This window comes from Topomyia yanbarensis, chromosome 2 (genome assembly GCF_030247195.1).
Source record: "Topomyia yanbarensis strain Yona2022 chromosome 2, ASM3024719v1, whole genome shotgun sequence".
Taxonomy (NCBI): domain Eukaryota; kingdom Metazoa; phylum Arthropoda; class Insecta; order Diptera; family Culicidae; genus Topomyia; species Topomyia yanbarensis.
The window spans coordinates 373,742,818-373,768,986 of NC_080671.1; the positions used below are offsets into that span (position 1 = coordinate 373,742,818).

General features: G+C 47.2%; 2 protein-coding genes across 4 annotated transcripts in view; one reads left to right on the forward strand and one right to left on the reverse strand.

Annotated features, from left to right (window-relative positions):
* LOC131684588 (gustatory receptor for bitter taste 66a) overlaps window positions 1-26,169 on the forward strand; it is a 213,782-nt gene that overhangs the window by 36,947 nt on the left and 150,666 nt on the right. The window lies entirely within an intron of this gene.
* LOC131684583 (microtubule-associated protein futsch-like) overlaps window positions 1-26,169 on the reverse strand; it is a 39,387-nt gene that overhangs the window by 6,513 nt on the left and 6,705 nt on the right. The window contains exons 1-5 of one of the 2 annotated variants that reach the window (XM_058967586.1): window positions 20,979-21,780; window positions 15,945-16,295; window positions 4,733-15,332; window positions 1,398-1,442; window positions 233-856 (exon numbers count right to left, since the gene is read on the reverse strand). In XM_058967586.1, the coding sequence (XP_058823569.1) occupies window positions 233-856; window positions 1,398-1,442; window positions 4,733-15,332; window positions 15,945-16,169 (11,494 nt within the window). In that variant the 5' untranslated portion in view covers window positions 16,170-16,295; window positions 20,979-21,780. Of the gene's footprint in view, window positions 1-232; window positions 857-1,397; window positions 1,443-4,732; window positions 15,333-15,944; window positions 18,174-20,978; window positions 21,781-26,169 lie in introns of those variants that run through there. The other variant, XM_058967585.1, reaches the window with a different exon arrangement.

Genomic DNA, 26,169 nt, shown 5'->3' on the forward strand with positions numbered 1-26,169 from the left:
TGGTTCGATTGCCAATTCGGTATTTTTTCGAAAATGGAGCTCCAATGCTTCTGTTTTTTTTGGTTGGTCGTATTGAATGTAAATTGGTGGGGCAAATCAATATAAGATAACAAAACCGAAACAACAGAGAGACTGGCATGCTTGTTAGGAACGAAACATTTGTTAATTTTCTGTGATCTAGTTAGTTTAAACGCGTGTTATTATTTTTTGTTTTCATTTTGCTCAGCGCTACCTTGAAGATCATTATCGGGAGTACTGGAACCAAAATCACCGGTAGTAGCGGAAATGCTCTCATCCCAGCTCATTTTTGAAAAATCACTCTGCAGCATTGAAACTTCATCTTTGATTTGTGCTATGGCTTCGTCATAATCGCGGTTTTTATCCAACAACGCTTCCGGCTCGATGTCAGACGACAGTCGAGCAAAGTGCCGATCTATTTTCTTCGCTCGGCGTTCCTTCTGCGCCGCCTCGTCGACAATGCCATCGCCCACGGGTTCCCGGGAGTCGCGAACCGTTGGCATGGCACCGTCTTCCGCCTCACCGGAAGGGGTGACAGTAGCGAGATAGGCTACTAGCTGGTTAGCTTCGCTACTGTCATAATCGGGATTGCTAATGTTATCGTCGAAAGACTTGCCTGACATAGACTCTATGGTGGGCGACTTAACGACTAGGTCAGCCTCGTTAGACGACAGTATATCGCTGCGGATCGCGTATTGCTCGCTCTCCGACTGAGCCTGGGCATCGATCGCAGCATTCGCTTGCAGCTGGGATGAGCTGACGATCGAAACGCTCTGCTCCAATATACTATCGACTAGGTTACTGGCTTCCGATTGTACTAAATTTAGATACTCTTCGCCTGAAATGAGAAAGGGATTTAGGAAAAATAGTTACAATTGATTGTGTACTGGGACACTGATTTCGCGAGCCTTGCGGGCTATAGCTTTGAGACCTTCTACGGCAATGAATTCTTAATGCAGATGATCCAGTCGATTTTCACTGTAATCGACCGTAGTGGAATGAATGGGATGAATCATGAGTATGGATGAAGTATGAATTATGCCAGCATTTGCAATTTATACGATTTCGCTTTTTTCGTCTCTACTCTTTTAAATTAGCATTTCTAGATACCCAAAAAGTGGAGATCGTGTGGACAAATTCCATTAGTTAGCGCCTAGAACCTGCGGAATAGAAATCTTCGCAACCAGAATCAGTTCAAACTCAACTTGCTCTCAGCGCGATGGAACCGATGAGCGCGTGTGTATGTGTTAGTGCTCGCGAGTTTGTGTGTATGTAGATGTGCTCGTAAGAAATTGTGTACAGGACAATTCAGAAGAAAGACCAAAAAAATGTTGAACGATCGAGTAACACACGACAGAAAAACGAACCACAATACTAACCTTCAAAACTTGCCGACGTATGTTTATCTTCTTGTTGTTTGTCATCTGCAATACAAATTAGAGGAACAAAAGCACAACGATAAAAGTAGGTATTCAACATAGTCTTGGTCGAATCGGTTCTCTGCGAATTGTTGATTGTTTATCATAGCTTATAAACGACTAGCTATAGTAACAAAGTAGAAGATGACTGAATTGATAACATATTGATATGTATATATTTTTGTAGCGTAAAGTAAAAAAAAAATGTACCAACTGAACGGTAACATAGCCTACGTAAACATCAAGCTATAGAAAAGAACACCCGTAAGTCACGCATACCAACTGAGTCTATAATAAACCGAAATCAACACTGCTTGGCTAAACAAAAACAAAAGATAACTTTAATAAACTAAACCGATATACCATACCGTTACCGCCACAGACACAATACACAGACATGTTTACTGCTCCCCGGCGTTTGCCACGTCATCCTCTAGGAACTCTACGTCGGTGTGAATTTCCTGCAGGTCACAGCCAACCGCCATACCTTTCACGTCTAGCAGTTCGCTTTTGGGCCGGGTGCTTGTGTCGTAGACCTCCGAGCTGCCACTTTCCTGCAGGGCTGCACGCGTTAGCTCCATCGGAGTAGCCGTCTGTGCCCGGGAGTAACTCTCATCGTCTCCATCGGAGACAACTTGAATATCTTCGCAGTCCGTATTGCAGTAGTATGTATCGGGACTAGATGAAATTCGGCGTATCATTGGAACAGGTGCCACATCGAGCATCCGCTCGGTTATCGGCCCATTTCGTTCTAGTGTCTTTGTAAGGGATGAATAGCCGTCGTGGGATAGTTGGGGCGTTTGGAAAGTGTAATCATTTGTAAGTTCATCACCGGACAGAAACTCCACATCGGTTTTACCGCCGTAGTCGTTTTTAGCTTCCAGACCGCTATACTGTATCGTCGCTCGCCTCTGTTTTGCGCGTTCAAACCCACAATCTTTGGCGTCATCGCTCAGGTACAAGTCTTCCACGTCTGTAGTGGCTGCCTGGGCTGTTTCGGCTTTCATATCTAGGAATTTCTTCCCTTTAAACTGCTGACACGAGCTGCTGTATCCACCATGCGCATGCTTCGGTTTGCGGCGACGTCTCAGCTCACTTCCACTGCCGCTGTTGGAAGCGCCTTGCTCAAAAAACAGATCCTCGGTGTCCGTAAGTGGTTCCCTTGCCGGACTTTTCACCTCCAGTTTCACACTGTTAATACGGGTACAGTCGCTAGAGTACACATCATCGTTCACTGCCTCCGGAAGTGATTCAATAGTGTACTTGGAACTGTCGTACATCTCTCCACCATCCTCATTATCCGACATATCTTCCACGTCTGTCAGCGCTTGTTCAATATCCGGTGTACGAACGGTCAGCATGCCCTGATTCAAGGGCATTACATGCTGCCTCTGATCCCCGGATACACCGTGTTTAACAACGGCTATCTCACGAACCGGTGAAGGCAGAAACTCACTGCTCGCTATCGGCTTCTGTTCTTGCTCATCATAATCTTCACTGTCATTGAAATCTTCGACGTCGGTAGTTCCACCTCCACCGGCTTTGCCAGACCGAACAACGGCCACTGGCATAAGTCGTCTTCCCACGGTTTCCGTGTCATCATCACTCTCAGATGAATCCAAGTTTTCGACATCCGTTAGTGCTTCGTCCGGATTCGGTGCCTGTACCATCAACGACGATGGCCTTGTTCTTGCTTTCGGTTTAACAGGAGCACCTCGTTCGTCGCTAACAAACGTTATATTGATCTCGGGAAATTGATTAGTTTTATCCTCTTCAACATCGCTACCCTCCATCACCAATTCCTCCGCGTCGAACAAGGCCGACCGACGGTTCGGTGCAACAGCACTTGCACCTGCCCTGTCATCATCAGACATGACGAAATTCTCATACTCAGATTTAGGACGTTCTTCCGCCCTTCGATGACACTTTCGATGTCGAACACTAGTATCAACTTCCGAATCCGAAGAGCTCTCATTCGCGGCTTGCTGCTTGTGGAAATGCTTATCCTGTCTACGCCGTACCACGTTATGGATAGCGACTGCATCATTTTCGTTATCTTTCATCAGAATATCTTCCGGACAGTCTGGAATCGATACCTTTTCAAGGGAATCATCATCGCCATCATCGGACATATCTTCGCAATCGGTTAGTGCATTACTGGTGTCCACAAACACTTGCAGCGAATTACTCTCAGGCGCTTTCGATGAAAAGTGCGACGTAGTTTTTGGCTTCTCCCCCTTGCAATCCGATTGCGTTGTTTCATCTGTGTACCCTTGATCCAGAAAGTTATCCAGCACGATATCTGCCTCTTTGGCGGATTTCACCTCACCATCCTCGGCATCATCCGAATCGGTACAATCCTCAATATCTGTAACCGCACCGTTCACTGTTGGCGTTATTGCCTCGATCATGACATTCTTCGGTTTCGAGTTCTTCCGAAAGCGAACCGTGTCCTGCTCCATGATCAAATCTTCCGTGTCAGTGTGGGCTTCGTTGATGTTAAGATTTGCGACATCTTCGATGTCGTCGTCGGACGTTTCCGTAGTGATGGCGATGGTCGGTATGCCTGACATGGCGTACGCTGGGTTCGGTCTGTTTACTCTGAATGTTTCAACCTGAATCGAATCGTAATCGTGTAAATAAAATAAACAAACGAAATATAACAATAATGCGAAACCAATCATACCGAAACTTAGAATGTGTAATTGAAAAACAACGGCATTGCAAGGCAAATTAGGCATGTATCGACAGAAATGAATAATGGCCTGATTAAAACATCGATTATATGAGTTTAGTATGTCGCTAGGTATTTGCTGCTAACGTAGAGAGAGAGGATTATCTGACTACTAGACTTTTCTCCTATTCAGCTCTCTTCTGAATTCGGTTACGCGTTGTTTGCACTCTCTGTTGCTGATCCCTTACAATTAGTCCCGGCTAACAGTTTTTTTTTCGAGTCCGGAGTGTTCAAGTACTAATAATCAGATAACACACATCACCTTACGGCCAATAGGATGGACATAATACTGCTATAGGCAGGACCACGAACGCAAACCGTGCGGCAAGTTGTGTGAACGCAAAGCAAAAAATTTGGAAAGACTAAGCTCTCTTTCATCAAATGCTGCTCCCAGATTGAAAAAAAAAAGAAAATGGCGGACGAAAACGGCGGCGGATGCGTACAGCGAAGATATGCGCAAAAAGTAGGGGACGTCTCTATAATAGTATTATGTCATTTGAATTTGAGTGTGTTTGTAGATTTTTTTTTGGCTTAGATTGCGAGCAGGAGTAGGAAAATTTACCTGTAAACAGGGAACTATCGTAATCAAACTTATACTTCAGACGAGGCGGCGTGGATGCCCGGAAGTCTAGTATCGGCGAGATGCGACTTTCCATTACGATCCCGTCAAGCGATGCTACTGTGCGACGATCGGCATGTAAGGCCTGATAGATCTCGTCGTCACCGTCGGGCAGGACTTCCTGCGGGGGACCGGTTCGCATCCAAATGTCCGACTTGCGATATCTTTGCTCGCTTACGATTTGGGCCTGTTTACGAGTCGTGGTGTTCGTGGACGATGACGCAGACGATGTCGTAGTGTACGCCTTGGGCGACGCTGGGCTTCCGGAACGTTTACGTTTGCCGAGCACATCGTTCTCGTGCTCGGAAGATGACGATGGTAGTGCGATGGAGTCGGATAGACTGGAGTCAGTGGTCAGGTCAATGTCATTGTAGCGGTATTCGTTTATTTTGCGTATTAGTTCGTTTGACGTCGATGGCTGTCGGTAGATCACTTCAATTGATTTGGACGAGTCGATGGTACGCGTGAATACTTCACTTGTCAACACATTTGTACTGTTAGAGGAACTCTTATTGAGACGGCTCGGACTAGATGGCAACGAAGACGGAACTTCGGCGTGATCGAACGTGACGGCATCTTTGTATGAGTAGTGCATGGCCGACTTGCATCGGTACGTGTCGTCTTGCTTCGAATCACCGGACGTATGTATTGTTTTCGTCACTCTTGGTGCTGTTTTGACAAAGCCAATTGTGGATGACATTGTCGTTTGCACATCGGTGGTAGAGGTATCAGCGGACTTTGTAGTCGTTACGATTGTAATCTGTGTGGTTTTCTCTTCAAACGATTTCCCGATTTTTTTCATCGGTGATCTGTCTTTTGTTATCTTAGCTGATTCCTTCGTTGGTGTTCCCTTGGCGCTTGGAACTTTAACCGGAATTAAGCTTTTATTGGTACGTTCCTTTGTGCTCTTGGAAGTGCTGACTGTAGTCTTCGTAGCCAGATTGGCTTGCTCTTTATCGGCCTTCTTAATGGTTTGCTTCGGTTTTTCATCCGATTCTGACGGTAACCGGGAGCGTTGATATCGACTGGTACTGCTAGTTACAGTCGAAGATGACGATTTGCTTGTTCTTTCGGAACTTCGTGTATATTTTGTGCTTTGCACAACTGGTTTAGGCTCATGTTTTTTCACAGCGCTGGGACTAGCAGTGTCTGCTTTACTGGCAAGTTTCGTAGCGGGTACATCTGATCTGGTGCTGGAAGTTTCTCTGGAAGATCTCACTTTTTTCTCGACTAATTGCGTTGTAGTCGACGCAGAGCGGTAGGAAGACTTCACCGGAGAAGAATGGGTTGTTTCGCTTGATTTCAGTGGTTTTAATACCTTTTGGTCCCGGGACAGTGTAGATTGCATGTATCCATGCGATTTGGTGCTGGTATATGTGCGTGACACAGTCGTTGTGCGACTGGTGCTAGACGAATATTCGACACTCTTTGACCCAGACTTGATATCAACGGTTTTGCTCGATTGTTTAGAAATTTCGATAGGCGTTTGCTTTTGTAAGCTAATTTTTGTCACAGTCGCTTTCGTTTTGGGCCTTTTCTTTCCCTGAGTTGATTCTTTGTTGTCGGTAACGGGTTCCCCGACAGACTTTTTTAATTTATTTTCCTTATCTATTTTACTTATTATGACGATTTCCTTTTCTTGGACGTCGATTTTTTCTTCTTGCTTTTGTTGTTCAAAGTGCTTTTCCTTCTGTTTTAAGGCGCTCTCATAATTTGTACTGTCAATAATTGACTCGACATACGATACACTCTCAGTGTACTCGGTGACATCACTCTGTGGCGAAGCAGATTCATGACGCGGGTCCATCGACATCAGTTTGCAGGATTTAACCTGTTTCACTTCTTGCAATTCATCTGCTTTCGTTCGCTCCTCACGTGTTTTTGGTAATCCCGTCATTCCCCCATGACTTTCGGATTCCGTATCATACGGTAATTGGTATTTCGTGGTCGATTCAGTCGAGAAATCAGAGGCAGCATTGTCACTCAACGAAACAGATCTTTCATATTCGGTCGGTATATCCTGCTGAATAGATCCACTAGTATATAACACTTTTTCGGATTCATGAGTGCATGAATCTATGGTTTCACTTGTTGTTGTTGTGCATGATATACCTGACCCGGGAGTTAGTGCCTCTATTTTCATCTCTTCTGGTTTGCTGCTTACAGTTGTGATTTTTAAGAAATCACCAAAGCTGTCTCCAGCCATGAGTTCAAGCGACGATGAGTCGATTCGCTCACTAACATAAGTTATGGATGATGTCGTGAAATCCGTAAGCAATGGGGAATCGTCGTCGCATATCGATCCTTCGACAGCGGAAAGTGAACTCTTTCTTGTGTCTTCCAGACGCGTTTCTTCCTTCTTAAGATCTTCCGGAATATCTGATCGCTCAGATGGTACGGAAAGTTCTAGTTTGTTAACTCGTTCCGCGTCTGGATATAGTCTTTTGCTGATATCAAAAGTGTATCCAGACTTTTGCGCTACTTCTAGAAGTTCCGCAGAGACTTTTTCGAGTACATGATCTGTTGATTTGGTGAATTTCTCAGCTGCTCCAGTCAATTTCAATTCAAATGTTTCTTTGTGTGATTCTTTGTCAAAATTCGATTCTGTGAGTACTGTATCGATTGCATTTGTCCGTGTAGAGTCTTCTTTCACTGTATCAGATTCGTGTACCGTCTTACTTTCAGCCAATTGTCTTTCAGTCATAGAAGACACAAACATTTCCGTTTCTCTAGACGTAATTTTGGTTTTACCTTCTTCGACGCGCTGTCTCTCGGTCTTTGTTGCCGCTTCTTCCACCATGACACCCGTCACATGTGAAATTGACTCCTCAGTGCCGAAATGTATAGTATGCGTAGCTGGAGAAACTGTCTTTTCCTCAACTAGCTTTTCGATTTGTTTGGTCTCAGTCGTGATTTCTTGTTCTAGTTCCCTAGCTTCTACTTCATCAAATGTGGCTGCAATCACAGGCGGAACCAGTTTCTCAGTTACGACCGGCTTAGTTTCAACAACTGGAGAAACGGCCTTCTCCTCAACTAGTTTCTCGTCTTGTTTGGTCTCAGTCGTGATTTCTTGCTCTACTACCTTAGCATGTGATTCTTCAGCCATGATTTCAGTCACAGGCGAAACTGGTTTCTCAGCTTCGACCGGCTTGGTTTCAACAGCTGGAGAAACGGCCTTCTCCTCAACTAGCTTTTCGTCTTGTTTGGTCTTAGTCGTGATTTCTTGCTCTTCTAGCTTTGCTTCTGCTTCTTCAGCCGTGGCTTCAGTCATAGGCGAAACTGGTTTCTCAGCTTCGACCGGCTTGCCTTCAAGAGCTGGAGAAACGACCTTCTCCTCAACTAGTTTCTCGTCTTGTTTGGTCTCAGTCGTGATTTCTTGCTTTGCTTCTGCTTCTTCAGCCATGAGTTCAGTCACAGACGAAACTGGTTTCTCAACTTCGACCGGCTTGCCTTCAACAGCTGGAGAAACGGCCTTCTCCTCAACTAGTTTCTCGTCTTGTTTGGTCTCAGTCGTGATTTCTTGTTCTACTACCGTTGCTTCTGCTTTTTCAGCCGTGGTTCCAGTCACAGGCGAAACTGGTTTCTCAGCTTCGACCGGCTTGGTTTCAACAGCTGGAGAAACAGCCTTCTCCTCAACTAGTTTCTCGACTTGCTTGGTCTCAGTCATGATTTCTTGCTTTGCTTCTGCTTCTTCAGCCGTGGCTTCAGTCACAGGCGAAACTGGTTTCTCAGCTTCGACCGGCTTGGTTTCAACAGCTGGAGAAACGGCCTTCTCCTCAACTAGTTTCTCGTCTTGTTTGGTCTTAGTCGTGATTTCTTGCTCTTCTAGCTTTGCTTCTGCTTCTTCAGCCGTGGCTTCAGTCATAGGCGAAACTGGTTTCTCAGCTTCGACCGGCTTGCCTTCAACATCTGGAGAAACGACCTTCTCCTCAACTAGTTTCTCGTCTTGTTTGGTCTCAGTCGTGATTTCTTGCTCTACTACCGTTGCTTCTGCTTCTTCAACCGTGGTTTCAGTCACAGGCGAAACTGGTTTGTCTGCTTCGACCGGCTTGGTTTCAACAGCTGGAGAAACGGCCTTCTCCTCAACTTGTTTCTCGTCTTGTTTGGTCTCCGTCGTGATTTCTTGTTCTACTAATTTTGCTTCTGCTTTTTCAGCCGTGGTTTCAGTCACAGGCAAAACTGGTTTCTCAGCTTCGACCGGCTTGGTTTCAACAGCTGGAGAAACGGCCCTCTCCTCAACTAGTTTCTCGACTTGTTTGGTCTCAGTCGTGATTTCTTGCTCTTCTAGCTTTGCTTCTGCTTCTTCAGCCGTGGCTTCAGTCACAGGCGAAACTGGTTTCTTAGCTTCTACCAGCTTGCCTTCAAGAGCTGGATAAACAGCCTTCTTCTCAACTAGTTTCTCGTCTTGTTTGGTCTCAGTCGTGATTTCTTGTTCTATTAACTTTGCTTCTGCTTTTTCAGCCGTGGTTTCAGTCACAGGCGAAACTGGTTTCTCAGCTTCGACCGGCTTGGTTTCAACAGCTGGAGAAACGGCCATCTCCTCAGCTAGCTTCTCGTCTCGTTCGGTCTCAGTCGTGATTTCTTTTTCTACTACCTTTGCTTCTGCTTCTTCAGCCATGATTTCAGTCACAGTCGAAACTGGTTTCTCAGCTTCGACCGGCTTGGTTTCAACAGCTGGAGAGACGGCCTTCTCTTCAACTAGTTTCTCGTCTTGTTTGGTCTCAGTCATGATTTCTTGCTCTTCTACCTTTGCTTCTGCTTCTTCAGCCGTGGTTTCAGTCACAGGCGAAACTGGTTTCTCAGCTTCGACCGGCTTGGTTTCAACAACTGGAGAAACGGCCTTCTCCTCAACTAGTTTCTCGTCTTGTTTAGTCTCAGTCGTGATTTTTTGTTCTTCTACCTTTTCTTCTGCTTCTCTAGCCGTGGCTTCAGTCACAGGCGAAGCTGGTTTCTCAGCTTCGACCGGCTTGCCTTCAAGAGGTGGAGAAACGGCCTTCTCCTCAACTAGTTTCTCGTCTTGTTTGGTCTCAGTCGTGATTCCTTCCTCTTTTACGTTAGCTTCTGTTTCTTCGGTCGTGACTTCAGTCACAGGCGAAACTGGTTTCTCGGCTTCGACCGGCTTGCCTTCAAGAGCTGGAGAAACGGTCTTCACCTCAACTAGTTTCTCGTATTGTTTGGTCTCAGTCGTGATTTCTTGTTCTACTAACTTTGCTTCTGCTTCTTCAGCCGTGGCTTCAGTCACATGCGAAACTGGTTTCTCAGCTTCGACCGGCTTGCCTTCAAGAGCTGGGGAAACGGCTTTCCCCTCAACTAGTTTCTCATTTCGTTCGGTCTCAGTCGTGATTTCTTGTTCTATTAACTTTGCTTCTGCTTCTTCAGCCGTGGCTTCAGCCACAGGCGAATCTGGTTTCTCAGCTTCGACCGGCTTGGTTTCCACAGCTGGAGAAACAGCCTTCTCCTCAACTAGTTTCCCGTCTTGTTTGGTCTCAGTCGTGATTTCTTTGTCTACTAACCTTTTTTCTGCTTCTTCAGCCGTGACTTCAGTCACAGGCGAAACTGGTTTCTCAGTTTCGACTGGCTTGATTTCAACAGCTGGAGAAACGGCCTTCTCAACTAGTTTCTCGTCTTGTTTAGCCTCAGTCGTGATTTCCTTTGCTTCTGCTTCTTTCGCCGTTGCTTCAGTCACAGGCGAAACTGGTTTCTCAGTTTTGACCGATTTGGTTTCAACAGCTGGAGAAACGGCCGTCTCCTCAACTAGCTTCTCGTCTTGTTTGGTCTCAGTCGTGATTTCATGCTCTACTACCATTGCTTCTGCTTCTTCAGCCTTGGCTTCAGTCACAGGCGAAACTGGTTTCTCAGCTTCGACCGGCTTGGTTTCAACAGCTGGAGAAACGGCCTTCTCCTCAAGTAGTTTCTCGTCTTGTTTGGTCTCAGTCGTGACTTCTTTGTCTACCAACCTTGCTTCTGCTTCTTCAGCCGTGACTTCAGTCACAGGCGAAACTGGTTTCTCAGCTTCGACTGGCTTGATTTCAACAGCTGGAGAAACGGCCTTCTCCTCAACTAGTTTCTCGTCTTGTTTAGCCTCAGTCGTGATTTCCTTTGCTTCTGCTTCTTCAGCCGTGGCTTCAGTCACAGGCGAAACTGGTTTCTCAGCTTCGACCGGCTTGGTTTCAACAGCTGGAGAAACAGCCTTCTCCTCAACTAGTTTCTCGTCTTGTTTGGTCTCAGTCGTGATTTCTTGCTCTACTACCGTTGCTTCTGCTTCTTCAGCCGTGGCTTCAGTCACAGGCGAAACTGGTTTCTCAACTTCGACCGGCTTGCCTTCAACAGCTGGAGAAACGGCCTTCTCCTCAACTAGTTTCTCGTCTTGTTTGGTCTCAGTCGTGATTTCTTGTTCTACTAACTTTGCTTCTGCTTCTTCAGCCGTTGCTTCAGTCACAGGCGAAACTGGTTTCTCAGCTTCGACCGGCTTGCCTTCAAGAGCTGGAGAAACGGCCTTCTCCTCAACTAGTTTCTCGTCTTGTTTGGTCTCAGTCGTGATTTCTTGCTCTAGTACCGTTGCTTCTGCTTCTTCAGACGTGGCTTCAGTCACAGGCGAAACTGGTTTCTCAGCTTCGACCAACTTGGTTTCTACGGCTGGAGAAACAGCCTTCTCCTTAACTAGTTTCTTGTCTTGTTTGGTCTCAGTCGTGATTTCTTGTTCTTCTGCTTCTTCAGCCGTGGCTTCAATCACAGGCGCAACTAGTTTCTCAGCTTCGGCTGGCTTGGTTTCAAAAGCTGGAGAAACGGCCTTCTCCTCAACTAGTTTCTCGTCTTGTTTGGTCTCAGTCGTGATTTCTTGCTCTACTACCGTTGCTTCTGCTTCTTCAGCCGTGGCTTCAGTCACAGGCGAAACTGGTTTCTCAGCTTCGACCGGCTTGCCTTCAACAGCTGGAGAAACGGCCTTCTCCTCAACTAGTTTCTCGTCTTGTTTGGTCTCAGTCGTGATTTCTTGCTCTTCCAGCTTTGGTTCTGCTTCTTCAGCCGTGACTTCAGTCACAGGCGAAACTGGTTTCTCAGCTTCGACCGGCTTGCCTTCAACAGCTGGAGAAACGGCCTTCTCCTCAACTAGTTTCTCGTCTTGTTTGGTCTCAGTCGTGATTTCTTGCTCTACTACCGTTGCTTCTGCTTCTTCAGCCGTGGCTTCAGTCACAGGCGAAACTGTTTTCACAGCTTCAACCGGCTTGGTTTCAACAGCTGGAGAAACAGCCTTCTCCTCAACTAGTTTCTCGTCTTGTTTGGTCTCAGTCGTGATTTCTTGCTCTTCCAGCTTTGGTTCTGCTTCTTCAGCCGTGACTTCAGTCACAGGCGAAACTGGTTTCTCAGCTTCGACCGGCTTGCCTTCAACATCTGGAGAAACAGCCTTCTCTTCAACTAGTTTCCCGTCTTGTTTGGTCTCAGTCGTGATTTCTTGCTCTTCCAGCTTTGCTTCTGTTTCTTCAGCCGTGACTTCAGTCACAGGCGAAACTGGTTTCTCAGTTTCGACTGGCTTGATTTCAACAGCTGGAGAAACGGCCTTCTCCTCAACTAGTTTCTCGTCTTGTTTAGCCTCAGTCGTGATTTCCTTTGCTTCTGCTTCTTCAGACGTGGCTTCAGTCACAGGCGAAACTGGTTTCTCAGCTTCGACCAACTTGGTTTCTACGGCTGGAGAAACAGCCTTCTCCTTAACTAGTTTCTTGTCTTGTTTGGTCTCAGTCGTGATTTCTTGTTCTTCTGCTTCTTCAGCCGTGGCTTCAATCACAGGCGAAACTAGTTTCTCAGCTTCGACCGGCTTGGTTTCAAAAGCTGGAGAAACGGCCTTCTCCTCAACTAGTTTCTCGTCTTGTTTGGTCTCAGTCGTGATTTCTTGCTCTACTACCGTTGCTTCTGCTTCTTCAGCCGTGGCTTCAGTCAAAGGCGAAACTGGTTTCTCAACTTCGACCGACTTGCCTTCAACAGCTGGAGAAACGGCCTTCTCCTTAACTAGTTTCTCGTCTTGTTTGGTCTCAGTCGTGATTTCTTGTTCTACTAACTTTGCTTCTGCTTCTTCAGCCGTTGCTTCAGTCACAGGCGAAACTGGTTTCTCAGCTTCGACCGGCTTGCCTTCAACAGCTGGAGAAACGGCCTTCTCCTCAACTAGTTTCTCGTCTTGTTTGGTCTCAGTCGTGATTTCTTGCTCTACTACCGTTGCTTCTGATTCTTCAGCTGTGGCTTCAGTCACAGGCGAAACTGGTTTCTCAGCTTCGACCGGCTTGCCTTCAAGAGCTGGAGGAACGGCCTTCTCCTCAACTAGTTTCTCATCTTGTTTGGTCTCAGTCGTGATTTCTTGCTCTTCTAGCTTTGGTTCTGCTTCTTCAGCCGTGACTTCAGTCACAGGCGAAACTGGTTTCTCAGCTTCGACCGGCTTGCCTTCAACAGCTGGAGAAACGGCCTTCTCCTCAACTAGTTTCTCGTCTTGTTTGGTCTCAGTCGTGATTTTTTGCTCTATTATCGTTGCTTCTGCTTCTTCAGCCGTGGCTTCAGTCACAGGCGAAACTGGTTTCTCAGCTTCGACCGGCTTGGTTTCCACAGCTGGAGAAACAGCCTTCTCCTCAACTAGTTTCTCGTCTTGTTTGGTCTCAGTCGTGATTTCTTGCTCTTCCAGCTTTGGTTCTGCTTCTTCAGCCGTGACTTCAGTCACAGGCGAAACTGGTTTCTCAGCTTCGACCGGCTTGCCTTCAACATCTGGAGAAACAGCCTTCTCTTCAACTAGTTTCCCGTCTTGTTTGGTCTCAGTCGTGATTTCTTGCTCTTCCAGCTTTGCTTCTGTTTCTTCAGCCGTGACTTCAGTCACAGGCGAAACTGGTTTCTCAGTTTCGACTGGCTTGATTTCAACAGCTGGAGAAACGGCCTTCTCCTCAACTAGTTTCTCGTCTTGTTTAGCCTCAGTCGTGATTTCCTTTGCTTCTGCTTCTTCAGACGTGGCTTCAGTCACAGGCGAAACTGGTTTCTCAGCTTCGACCAACTTGGTTTCTACGGCTGGAGAAACAGCCTTCTCCTTAACTAGTTTCTTGTCTTGTTTGGTCTCAGTCGTGATTTCTTGTTCTTCTGCTTCTTCAGCCGTGGCTTCAATCACAGGCGAAACTAGTTTCTCAGCTTCGACCGGCTTGGTTTCAAAAGCTGGAGAAACGGCCTTCTCCTCAACTAGTTTCTCGTCTTGTTTGGTCTCAGTCGTGATTTCTTGCTCTACTACCGTTGCTTCTGCTTCTTCAGCCGTGGCTTCAGTCACAGGCGAAACTGGTTTCTCAACTTCGACCGGCTTGCCTTCAACAGCTGGAGAAACGGCCTTCTCCTCAACTAGTTTCTCGTCTTGTTTGGTCTCAGTCGTGATTTCTTGTTCTACTAACTTTGCTTCTGCTTCTTCAGCCGTTGCTTCAGTCACAGGCGAAACTGGTTTCTCAGCTTCGACCGGCTTGCCTTCAACAGCTGGAGAAACGGCCTTCTCCTCAACTAGTTTCTCATCTTGTTTGGTCTCAGTCGTGATTTCTTGCTCTTCTAGCTTTGGTTCTGCTTCTTCAGCCGTGACTTCAGTCACAGGCGAAACTGGTTTCTCAGCTTCGACCGGCTTGCCTTCAACAGCTGGAGAAACGGCCTTCTCCTCAACTAGTTTCTCGTCTTGTTTGGTCTCAGTCGTGATTTTTTGCTCTATTATCGTTGCTTCTGCTTCTTCAGCCGTGGCTTCAGTCACAGGCGAAACTGGTTTCTCAGCTTCGACCGGCTTGGTTTCCACAGCTGGAGAAACAGCCTTCTCCTCAACTAGTTTCTCGTCTTGTTTGGTCTCAGTCGTGATCTTGTGCTCTTCTAGCTTTGTTTCTGCTTCTTCAGCCGTGATATCAGTCACAGGCGAAACTGGTTTCTCAGCTTCGACCGGCTTGCCTTCAACAGCTGGAGAAACGGCCTTCTCCTCAACTAGTTTCTCGTCTTGTTTGGTCTCAGTCGTGATTTCTTGCTCTTCCAGCTTTGGTTCTGCTTCTTCAGCCGTGACTTCAGTCACAGGCGAAACTGGTTTCTCAGCTTCGACCGGCTTGCCTTCAACAACTGGAGAAACGGCCTTCTCCTCAACTAGTTTCTCGTCTTGTTTGGTCTCAGTCGTGATTTTTTGCTCTATTATCGTTGCTTCTGCTTCTTCAGCCGTGGCTTGAGTCACAGGCGAAACTGGTTTCTCAGCTTCGACCGGCTTGATTTCCACAGCAGGAGAAACAGCCTTCTCCTCAACTAGTTTCTCGTCTTGTTTGGTCTCAGTCGTGATTTCCTTTGCTTCTGCTTCTTCAGACGTGGCTTCAGTCACAAGCGAAACTGGTTTCTCAGCTTCGACCAACTTGGTTTCTACGGCTGGAGAAACAGCCTTCTCCTTAACTAGTTTCTTGTCTTGTTTGGTCTCAGTCGTGATTTCTTGTTCTTCTGCTTCTTCAGCCGTGGCTTCAATCACAGGCGAAACTAGTTTCTCAGCTTCGACCGGCTTGGTTTCAAAAGCTGGAGAAACGGCCTTCTCCTCAACTAGTTTCTCGTCTTGTTTGGTCTCAGTCGTGATTTCTTGCTCTACTACCGTTGCTTCTGCTTCTTCAGCCGTGGCTTCAGTCACAGGCGAAACTGGTTTCTCAACTTCGACCGGCTTGCCTTCAACAGCTGGAGAAACGGCCTTCTCCTCAACTAGTTTCTCGTCTTGTTTGGTCTCAGTCGTGATTTCTTGTTCTACTAACTTTGCTTCTGCTTCTTCAGCCGTTGCTTCAGTCACAGACGAAACTGCTTTCTCAGCTTCGACCGGCTTGCCTTCAACAGCTGGAGAAACGGCCTTCTCCTCAACTAGTTTTTCGTCTTGTTTGGTCTCAGTCGTGATTTTTTGCTCTATTATCGTTGCTTCTGCTTCTTCAGCCGTGGCTTCAGTCACAGGCGAAACTGGTTTCTCAGCTTCGACCGGCTTGGTTTCCACAGCAGGAGAAACAGCCTTCTCCTCAACTAGTTTCTCGTCTTGTTTGGTCTCAGTCGTGATTTTGTGCTCTTCTACTTTTGTTTCTGCTTCTTCAGCCGTGGCTTCAGTCACAGGCGAAACTGGTTTCTCAGTTTCGACCGACTTGGTTTCCACAGCTGGAGAAACAGCCTTCTCCTCAACTAGTTTCTCGTCTTGTTTAGCCTCAGTCGTGATTTCCTTTGCTTCTGCTTCTGCAGCCGTGGCTTCAGTCACAGGCGAAACTGGTTTCTCAACTTCGACCGATTTGGTTTCAACAGCTGGAGAAACGGCCTTCTCCTCAACTAGTTTCTCGTCTCGTTCGGTCTCAGTCGTGATTTCTTTGTCTAGTAACCTTACTTCTGCTTCTTCAGCCATGACTTCAGTCACAGGCGAAACTGGTTTCTCAGTTTTGACTGGCTTGATTTCAACAGCTGGAGAAACGGCCTTCTCAACTAGTTTCTCGTCTTGTTTGGTCTCAGTCGTGATTTCTTGCTCTAGTACCTTTGCTTCTGCTTCATCAATCGTAACTTCAGTCACAGGGGAAACTGGTTTCTCAGCTTCGACCGGCTTGGCTTGAACAGCTGGATAAACCTCCTTCTCAACTAGTTTCTCGTCTTGTTTAGCCTCAGTCGTGATTTCCTTTGCTTCTGCTTCTGCAGCCGTGGCTTCAGTCACAGGCGAAACTGGTTTCTCAGCTTCGACCGGCTTGGCTTCAACAGCTGGAGAAATAGCCTTCTCCTCAACTAGTTTCTCGTCTTGTTTGGTTTCAGTCGTGATTTCTTGTTCTACTAACTTTGCTTCTGCTTCTTCAGCCGTTGCTTCAGTTACAGGCGAAACTGGTTTCACAGCTTCGAACGGCTTGGCTTCAACAGCTGGAGAAACAGCCTTCTCTCCAACTAGTTTCTCGTCTTGTTTGGTTTCAGTCGTGATTTCTTGTTCTACTAACTTTGCTTCTGCTTCTTCAGCCGTGGCTTCAGTCACAGGCGAAACTGGTTTCTCGGCTTCGACCGGCTTGCCTTCAACAGCTGGAGAAACGGCCTTCTCCTCAACTAGTTTCTCGTCTTGTTTAGCCTCAGTCGTGATTTTCTTTGCTTCTGCTTCTTCAGCCGTGGCTTCAGTCTCAGGCAAAACTGGTTTCTCAGCCTCGACCGGTTTGGTTTCAACAGCTGGAGAAACGGCCTTCTCCTCAACTAGTTTCTCGGCTCGTTCGGTCTCAGTCGTGATTTCTTTGTCTACTAACCTTGCTTCTGCTTCTTCAGCCGTGACTTCAGTCACAGGCGAAACTGGTTTCTCAGTTTCGACCGGCTTGATTTTAACAGCTGGAGTAACGGCCTTTTCCTCAACTAGTTTCTCGTCTTGTTTGGTCTCAGTCGTGATTTCTTGCTCTAGTACCTTTGCTTCTGCTTCATCAATCGTAACTTCAGTCACAGGCGGAACTGGTTTCTCAGCTTCGACCGGCTTGGCTTCAACAGCTGGAGAAACGGCCTTCTCCTCAACTAGTTTCTCGTCTTGTTTGGTCTCAGTCGTGATTTCTTGCTTTACTACCTTAGCTTCTACTTCTTCAGTCACAGGTGAAACTGGTTTCTCAGCTTCGACCGGCTTGATTTCAACAGCTGGAGTAACGGCCTTCTCCTCAACTAGTTTCTCGTCTTGTTTGGTCTCAGTCGTGATTTCTTGCCCTAGTACCTTTGCTTCTGCTTCATCAATCGTAACTTCAGTCACAGGCGGAACTGGTTTCTCAGCTTCGACCGGCTTGGCTTCAACAGCTGGAGAAACAGCCTTCTCCGCAACTAGTTTCTCGTCTTGTTTGGTCTCAGTCGTGATTTCTTGCTTTACTACCTTAGCTTCTACTTCTTCAGTCACAGGTGAAACTGGTTTCTCAGCTTCGACCGGCTTGGTTTCAACAGCTGGAGAAACAGCCTTCTCCTCAAGTAGTTTCTCGTCTTGTTTGGTCTCAGTCGTGATTTCTTGTTCTACTAACTTTGTTTCTGCTTCTTCAGTTGATGCTTCAGTTACAGGCGAAATTGGTTTCACAGCTTCGACCGGCTTGGTTTCAAAAGCTGGAGAAACAGCCTTCTCCTCAACTAGTTTCTTGTCTTGTTTGGTCGCAGTCTTGATTTCTTGCTCTTCCAGCTTTGCTTCTGCTTCTTCAGCCGTTAATTCAGTCACAGGCGAAACTGGTTTCTCAGTTTCGACTCGCTTGATCTCAACAGCTGGAGAAACGGCCTTCTCCTCAACTAGTTTCTCGTCTTGTTTGGTCTCAGTCGTGATTTCTTGCTCTAGTACCTTTGCTTCTGTTTCTTTAATCGTAACTTCAGTCACAGGGGAAACCGGTTTCTCAGCTTCGACCGGCTTGGCTTGAACAGCTGGAGAAACGGCCTTCTCCTCAACTAGCTTCTCGTCTTGTTTGGTCTCAGTCGTGATTTCTTGCTCTTCTAGCTTTGGTTCTGGTTCTTCAACCGTGACATCAGTCACAGACGAAACTGGTTTCTCGGCTTCGACCGGCTTGCCCGCAACAGCTGGAGAAACGGCCTTCTCCTCAACTAGTTTCTCGTCTTGTTTGGTCTCAGTCGCGATTTCTTGCTCTACTACTTCTGCTTCTTCAGCCGCGACTTCAGTCACAGGTGAAATTGGTTTCTCAGCTTCGACCGGCTTGGTTTCAACAGCTGGAGAAACGGCCTTCTCCTCAACTAGTTTCTCGTCTTGTTTGGTCTCAGTCGTGATTTTTTGCTCTTCTAGCTTTGGTTCTGCTTCTTCAGCCGTGACATCAGTCACAGACGAAACTGGTTTCTCGGCTTCGACCGGCTTGCCTTCAACAGCTGGAGAAACGGCCTTCTCCTCAACTAGTTTCCCGTCTTGTTTGGTCTCAGTCGTGATTTCTTGTTCTACTAACTTTGCTTCTGCTTCTTCAGCCGTTGCTTCAGTTACAGGCGAAACTGGTTTCTCAGTTTCGACCGGCTTGATTTCAACAGCTGGAGAAACCGCCTTCTCTTCAACTAGTTTCTCGTCTTGTTTGGTCTCAGTCGTGATTTCTTGTTCTACTAAATTTGCTTCTGCTTCTTCAGCCGTTGCTTCAGTTACAGGCGAAACTGGTTTCTCAGCTTCGACCGGCTTGGTTTCAACAGCTGGAGAAACGGCCTTCTCCTCAACTAGTTTCTCGTCTTGTTTGGTCTCAGGCGTGATTTCTTCTACTAACTTTGCTTCTGCTTCTTCAGCCGTGGCTTCAGTCACAGGCGAAACTGGTTTCTCAGTTTCGACTCGCTTGATTTCAACAGCTGGAAAAACGGCCTTCTCCTCAACTAGTTTCTCGTCTTGTTTGGTCTCAGTCGTGATTTCTTGCTCTAGTACCTTTGCTTCTGTTTCTTTAATCGTAACTTCAGTCACAGGGGAAACCGGTTTCTCAGCTTCGACCGGTTTGGCTTGAACAGCTGGAGAAACGGCCTTCTCCTCAACTAGTTTCTCGTCTTGTTTGGTCTCAGTCGTGATTTCTTGCTCTTCTAGCTTTGGTTCTGCTTCTTCAGCCGTGACATCAGTCACAGACGAAACTGATTTCTCGGCTTCGACCGGCTTGCCCGCAACAGCTGGAGAAACGGCCTTCTCCTCAACTAGTTTCTCGTCTTGTTTGGTCTCAGTCGTGATTTCTAGCTCTATTACCGTTGCTTCTGCTTCTTCAGCCGTGGCTTCAGTCACAGGCGAAACTGGTTTCTCAGTTTCGACCGGCTTGATTTCAACAGCTGGAGAAACCGCCTTCTCCTCAACTAGTTTCTCGTCTTGTTTGGTCTCAGTCGTGATTTCTTGTTCTACTAACTTTGCTTCTGCTTCTTCAGCCGTGGCTTCAGTCACGGGCGAAACTGGTTTCTCAGCTTCGACCGGCTTGGTTTCAACAGCTGGAGAAACCGCCTTCTCCTCAACTAGTTTCTCGTCTTGTTTGGTCTCAGTCGTGATTTCTTGTTCTACTAACTTTGCTTCTGCTTCTTCAGCCGTGGCTTCAGTCACAGGCGAAACTGGTTTCTCAGCTTCGACCGGCTTGATTTCAACAGCTGGAGAAACCGCCTGCTCCTCAACTAGTTTCTCGTCTTGTTTGGTCTCAGTCGTGATTTCTTGTTCTACTAACTTTGCTTCTGCTTCTTCAGCCGTTGCTTCAGTTACAGGCGAAACTGGTTTCTCAGTTTCGACCGGCTTGCCTTCAACAGCTGGAGAAACGGCCTTCTCCTCAACTAGCTTCTCGTCTTGTTTGGTCTCAGTCGTGATTTTTTGCTCTTCTAGCTTTGGTTCTGCTTCTTCAGCCGTGACATCAGTCACAGACGAAACTGGTTTCTCGGCTTCGACCGGCTTGCCTTCAACAGCTGGAGAAACGGCCTTCTCCTCAACTAGTTTCTCGTCTTGTTTGGTCTCAGTCGTGATTTCTAGCTCTATTACCGTTGCTTCTGCTTCTTCAGCCGTGGCTTCAGTCACAGGCGAAACTGGTTTCTCAGTTTCGACCGGCTTGATTTCAACAGCTGGAGAAACCGCCTTCTCCTCAACTAGTTTCTCGTCTTGTTTGGTCTCAGTCGTGATTTCTTGTTCTACTAACTTTGCTTCTGCTTCTTCAGCCGTGGCTTCAGTCACGGGCGAAACTGGTTTCTCAGCTTCGACCGGCTTGGTTTCAACAGCTGGAGAAACCGCCTTCTCCTCAACTAGTTTCTCGTCTTGTTTGGTCTCAGTCGTGATTTCTTGCTCTACTACCGTTGCTTCTGCTTCTTCAGCCGTGGCTTCAGTCACAGGCAAAACTGGTTTCTCAGCTTCGACCGGCTTGCCTTCAACAGCTGGAGAAACGGCCTTCTCCTTAACTAGTTTCCCGTCTTGTTTGGTCTCAGTCGTGATTTCTTGTTCTACTAACTTTGCTTCTGCTTCTTCAGCCGTGGCTTCAGTCACAGGCGAAACTGGTTTCTCAGCTTCGACCGGCTTGATTTCAACAGCTGGAGAAACCGCCTGCTCCTCAACTAGTTTCTCGTCTTGTTTGGTCTCAGTCGTGATTTCTTGTTCTACTAACTTTGCTTCTGCTTCTTCAGCCGTTGCTTCAGTTACAGGCGAAACTGGTTTCTCAGTTTCGACCGGCTTGCCTTCAACAGCTGGAGAAACGGCCTTCTCCTCAACTAGTTTCTCATCTTGTTTGGTCTCAGTCGTGATTTCTTGCTCTACTACCGTTGCTTCTGCTTCTTCAGACGTGGCTTCAGTCACAGGCGAAACTGGTTTCTCAGCTTCGACCGGCTTGGTTTCTACGGCTGGAGAAACGGCCTTCTCCTCAACTAGTTTCTCGTCTTGTTTGGTCTCAGTCGTGATTTCTTCTTCTACTAACTTTGCTTCTGCTTCTTCAGCCGTTGCTTCAGTTACAGGCGAAACTGGTTTCTCAGTTTCGACCGGCTTGCCTTCAAGAGCTGGAGAAACGGCCTTCTCCTCAACTAGTTTCTCGTCTTGTTTGGTCTCAGTCGTGATTTCTTGTTCTTCTGCTTCTTCAGCCGTGGCTTCAGTCACAGGTGAAACTGGTTTCTCAGCTTCGACCGGCTTGCCTTCAACAACTGGAGAAACGGCCTTCTCCTCAACTAGTTTCTCGTCTTGTTTGGTCTCAGTCGTGATTTCTTCTTCTACTAACTTTGCTTCTGCTTCTTCAGCCGTTGCTGCAGTTACAGGCGAAACTGGTTTATCAGCTTCGACCGGCTTGCCTTCAACAGCTGGAGAAACGGCCTTCTCCTCAACTAGTTTCTCGTCTTGTTTGGTCTCAGTCGTGATTTCTTCTTCTACTAACTTTGCTTCTGCTTCTTCAGCCGTTGCTGCAGTTACAGGCGAAACTGGTTTCTCAGTTTCGACCGGCTTGCCTTCAACAGCTGGAGAAACGGCCTTCTCCTCAACTAGTTTCTCGTCTTGTTTGGTCTCAGTCGTGATTTCTTGTTCTACTAACTTTGCTTCTGCTTCTTCCGCCGTGGCTTCAGTCACAGGCGAAACTGGTTTCTCAGCTTCGACCGGCCTGATTTCAACAGCTGGAGAAACCGCCTTCTCCTCAACTAGTTTCTCGTCTTGTTTGGTCTCAGTCGTGATTTCTTGTTCTACTAACTTTGCTTCTGCTTCTTCAGCCGTTGCTTCAGTTACAGGCGAAACTGGTTTCTCAGCTTCGACCGGCTTGCCTTCAACAGCTGGAGAAACGGCCTTCTCCTCAACTAGTTTCTCGTCTTGTTTGGTCTCAGTCGTGATTTCTTGCTCTACTACCGTTGCTTCTGCTTCTTCAGCCGTGGCTTCAGTCACAGGCGAAACTGGTTTCTCAGCTTCGACCGGCTTGGTTTCAACAGCTGGAGATACGGCCTTCTCCTCAACTAGTTTCTCGTCTTGTTTGGTCTCAGTCGTGATTTCTTGTTCTACTAACTTTGCTTCTGCTTCTTCAGCCGTTGCTTCAGTTACAGGCGAAACTGGTTTCTCAGCTTCGACCGGCTTGGTTTCAACAGCTGGAGAAACGGCCTTCTCCTCAATTAGTTTCTCGTCTTGTTTGGTCTCAGTCGTGATTTCTTGTTTCACTAACTTTGCTTCTGCTTCTTCAGCCGTTGCTTCAGTTACAGGCGAAACTGGTCTCTCAGCTTCGACCGGCTTGCCTTCAAGAGCTGGAGAAACAGCCTTCTCCTTAACTAGTTTCTTGTCTTGTTTGGTCTCAGTCGTGATTTCTTGTTCTTCTGCTTCTTCAGCCATGGCTTCAGTCACAGGCGAAACTGGTTTCTCAGCTTCGACCGGCTTGGTTTCAACAGCTGGAGAAACGGCCTTCTCCTCAACTAGTTTCTCGTCTTGTTTGGTCTCAGTCGTGATTTCTTGCTCTACTACCGTTGCTTCTGCTTCTTCAGCCGTGGCTTCAGTCACAGGCGAAACTGGTTTCTCAGTTTCGACCGGCTTGATTTCAACAGCTGGAGAAACCGCCTTCTCCTCAACTAGTTTCTCATCTTGTTTGGTCTCAGTCGTGATTTCTTGTTCTTCTGCTTCTTCAGCCGTGGCTTCAGTCACAGGTGAAACTGGTTTCTCAGCTTCGACCGGCTTGGTTTCAACAGCTGGAGAAACGGCCTTCTCCTCAACTAGTTTCTCGTCTTGTTTGGTCTCAGTCGTGATTTCTTGCTCTACTACCGTTGCTTCTGCTTCTTCAGCCGTGGCTTCAGTCACAGGCGAAACTGGTTTCTCAGTTTCGACCGGCTTGATTTCAACAGCTGGAGAAACCGCCTTCTCCTCAACTAGTTTCTCGTCTTGTTTAGCCTCAGTCGTGATTTCCTTTGCTTCTGCTTCTTCGGTCGTGACTTCAGTCACAGGCGAAACTGGTTTCTCAGCTTCGACCGGCTTGGTTTCAACAGCTGGAGAAACGGCCTTCTCCTCAACTAGTTTCTCGTCTTGTTTGGTCTCAGTCGTGATTTCTTGCTCTACTACCGTTGCTTCTGCTTCTTCAGCCATGGCTTCAGTCACAGGCGAAACTGGTTTCTCAGTTTCGACCGGCTTGATTTCAACAGCTGGAGAAACCGCCTTCTCCTCAACTAGTTTCTCGTCTTGTTTGGTCTCAGTCGTGATTTCTTGTTCTACTAACTTTGCTTCTGCTTCTTCAGCCGTGGCTTCAGTCACGGGCGAAACTGGTTTCTCAGCTTCGACCGGCTTGGTTTCAACAGCTGGAGAAACCGCCTTCTCCTCAACTAGTTTCTCGTCTTGTTTGGTCTCAGTCGTGATTTCTTGTTCTACTAACTTTGCTTCTGCTTCTTCAGCCGTGGCTTCAGTCACAGGCGAAACTGGTTTCTCAGCTTCGACCGGCTTGATTTCAACAGCTGGAGAAACCGCCTGCTCCTCAACTAGTTTCTCGTCTTGTTTGGTCTCAGTCGTGATTTCTTGTTCTACTAACTTTGCTTCTGCTTCTTCAGCCGTTGCTTCAGTTACAGGCGAAACTGGTTTCTCAGTTTCGACCGGCTTGCCTTCAACAGCTGGAGAAACGGCCTTCTCCTCAACTAGCTTCTCGTCTTGTTTGGTCTCAGTCGTGATTTTTTGCTCTTCTAGCTTTGGTTCTGCTTCTTCAGCCGTGACATCAGTCACAGACGAAACTGGTTTCTCGGCTTCGACCGGCTTGCCTTCAACAGCTGGAGAAACGGCCTTCTCCTCAACTAGTTTCTCGTCTTGTTTGGTCTCAGTCGTGATTTCTAGCTCTATTACCGTTGCTTCTGCTTCTTCAGCCGTGGCTTCAGTCACAGGCGAAACTGGTTTCTCAGTTTCGACCGGCTTGATTTCAACAGCTGGAGAAACCGCCTTCTCCTCAACTAGTTTCTCGTCTTGTTTGGTCTCAGTCGTGATTTCTTGTTCTACTAACTTTGCTTCTGCTTCTTCAGCCGTGGCTTCAGTCACGGGCGAAACTGGTTTCTCAGCTTCGACCGGCTTGGTTTCAACAGCTGGAGAAACCGCCTTCTCCTCAACTAGTTTCTCGTCTTGTTTGGTCTCAGTCGTGATTTCTTGCTCTACTACCGTTGCTTCTGCTTCTTCAGCCGTGGCTTCAGTCACAGGCAAAACTGGTTTCTCAGCTTCGACCGGCTTGCCTTCAACAGCTGGAGAAACGGCCTTCTCCTTAACTAGTTTCCCGTCTTGTTTGGTCTCAGTCGTGATTTCTTGTTCTACTAACTTTGCTTCTGCTTCTTCAGCCGTGGCTTCAGTCACAGGCGAAACTGGTTTCTCAGCTTCGACCGGCTTGATTTCAACAGCTGGAGAAACCGCCTGCTCCTCAACTAGTTTCTCGTCTTGTTTGGTCTCAGTCGTGATTTCTTGTTCTACTAACTTTGCTTCTGCTTCTTCAGCCGTTGCTTCAGTTACAGGCGAAACTGGTTTCTCAGTTTCGACCGGCTTGCCTTCAACAGCTGGAGAAACGGCCTTCTCCTCAACTAGTTTCTCATCTTGTTTGGTCTCAGTCGTGATTTCTTGCTCTACTACCGTTGCTTCTGCTTCTTCAGACGTGGCTTCAGTCACAGGCGAAACTGGTTTCTCAGCTTCGACCGGCTTGGTTTCTACGGCTGGAGAAACGGCCTTCTCCTCAACTAGTTTCTCGTCTTGTTTGGTCTCAGTCGTGATTTCTTCTTCTACTAACTTTGCTTCTGCTTCTTCAGCCGTTGCTTCAGTTACAGGCGAAACTGGTTTCTCAGTTTCGACCGGCTTGCCTTCAAGAGCTGGAGAAACGGCCTTCTCCTCAACTAGTTTCTCGTCTTGTTTGGTCTCAGTCGTGATTTCTTGTTCTTCTGCTTCTTCAGCCGTGGCTTCAGTCACAGGTGAAACTGGTTTCTCAGCTTCGACCGGCTTGCCTTCAACAACTGGAGAAACGGCCTTCTCCTCAACTAGTTTCTCGTCTTGTTTGGTCTCAGTCGTGATTTCTTCTTCTACTAACTTTGCTTCTGCTTCTTCAGCCGTTGCTGCAGTTACAGGCGAAACTGGTTTCTCAGTTTCGACCGGCTTGATTTCAACAGCTGGAGAAACCGCCTTCTCCTCAACTAGTTTCTCGTCTTGTTTAGCCTCAGTCGTGATTTCCTTTGCTTCTGCTTCTTCGGTCGTGACTTCAGTCACAGGCGAAACTGGTTTCTCAGCTTCGACCGGCTTGGTTTCAACAGCTGGAGAAACGGCCTTCTCCTCAACTAGTTTCTCGTCTTGTTTGGTCTCAGTCGTGATTTCTTGCTCTACTACCGTTGCTTCTGCTTCTTCAGCCATGGCTTCAGTCACAGGCGAAACTGGTTTCTCAGTTTCGACCGGCTTGATTTCAACAGCTGGAGAAACCGCCTTCTCCTCAACTAGTTTCTCGTCTTGTTTGGTCTCAGTCGTGATTTCTTGTTCTACTAACTTTGCTTCTGCTTCTTCAGCCGTGGCTTCAGTCACGGGCGAAACTGGTTTCTCAGCTTCGACCGGCTTGGTTTCAACAGCTGGAGAAACCGCCTTCTCCTCAACTAGTTTCTCGTCTTGTTTGGTCTCAGTCGTGATTTCTTGTTCTACTAACTTTGCTTCTGCTTCTTCAGCCGTGGCTTCAGTCACAGGCGAAACTGGTTTCTCAGCTTCGACCGGCTTGATTTCAACAGCTGGAGAAACCGCCTGCTCCTCAACTAGTTTCTCGTCTTGTTTGGTCTCAGTCGTGATTTCTTGTTCTACTAACTTTGCTTCTGCTTCTTCAGCCGTTGCTTCAGTTACAGGCGAAACTGGTTTCTCAGTTTCGACCGGCTTGCCTTCAACAGCTGGAGAAACGGCCTTCTCCTCAACTAGCTTCTCGTCTTGTTTGGTCTCAGTCGTGATTTTTTGCTCTTCTAGCTTTGGTTCTGCTTCTTCAGCCGTGACATCAGTCACAGACGAAACTGGTTTCTCGGCTTCG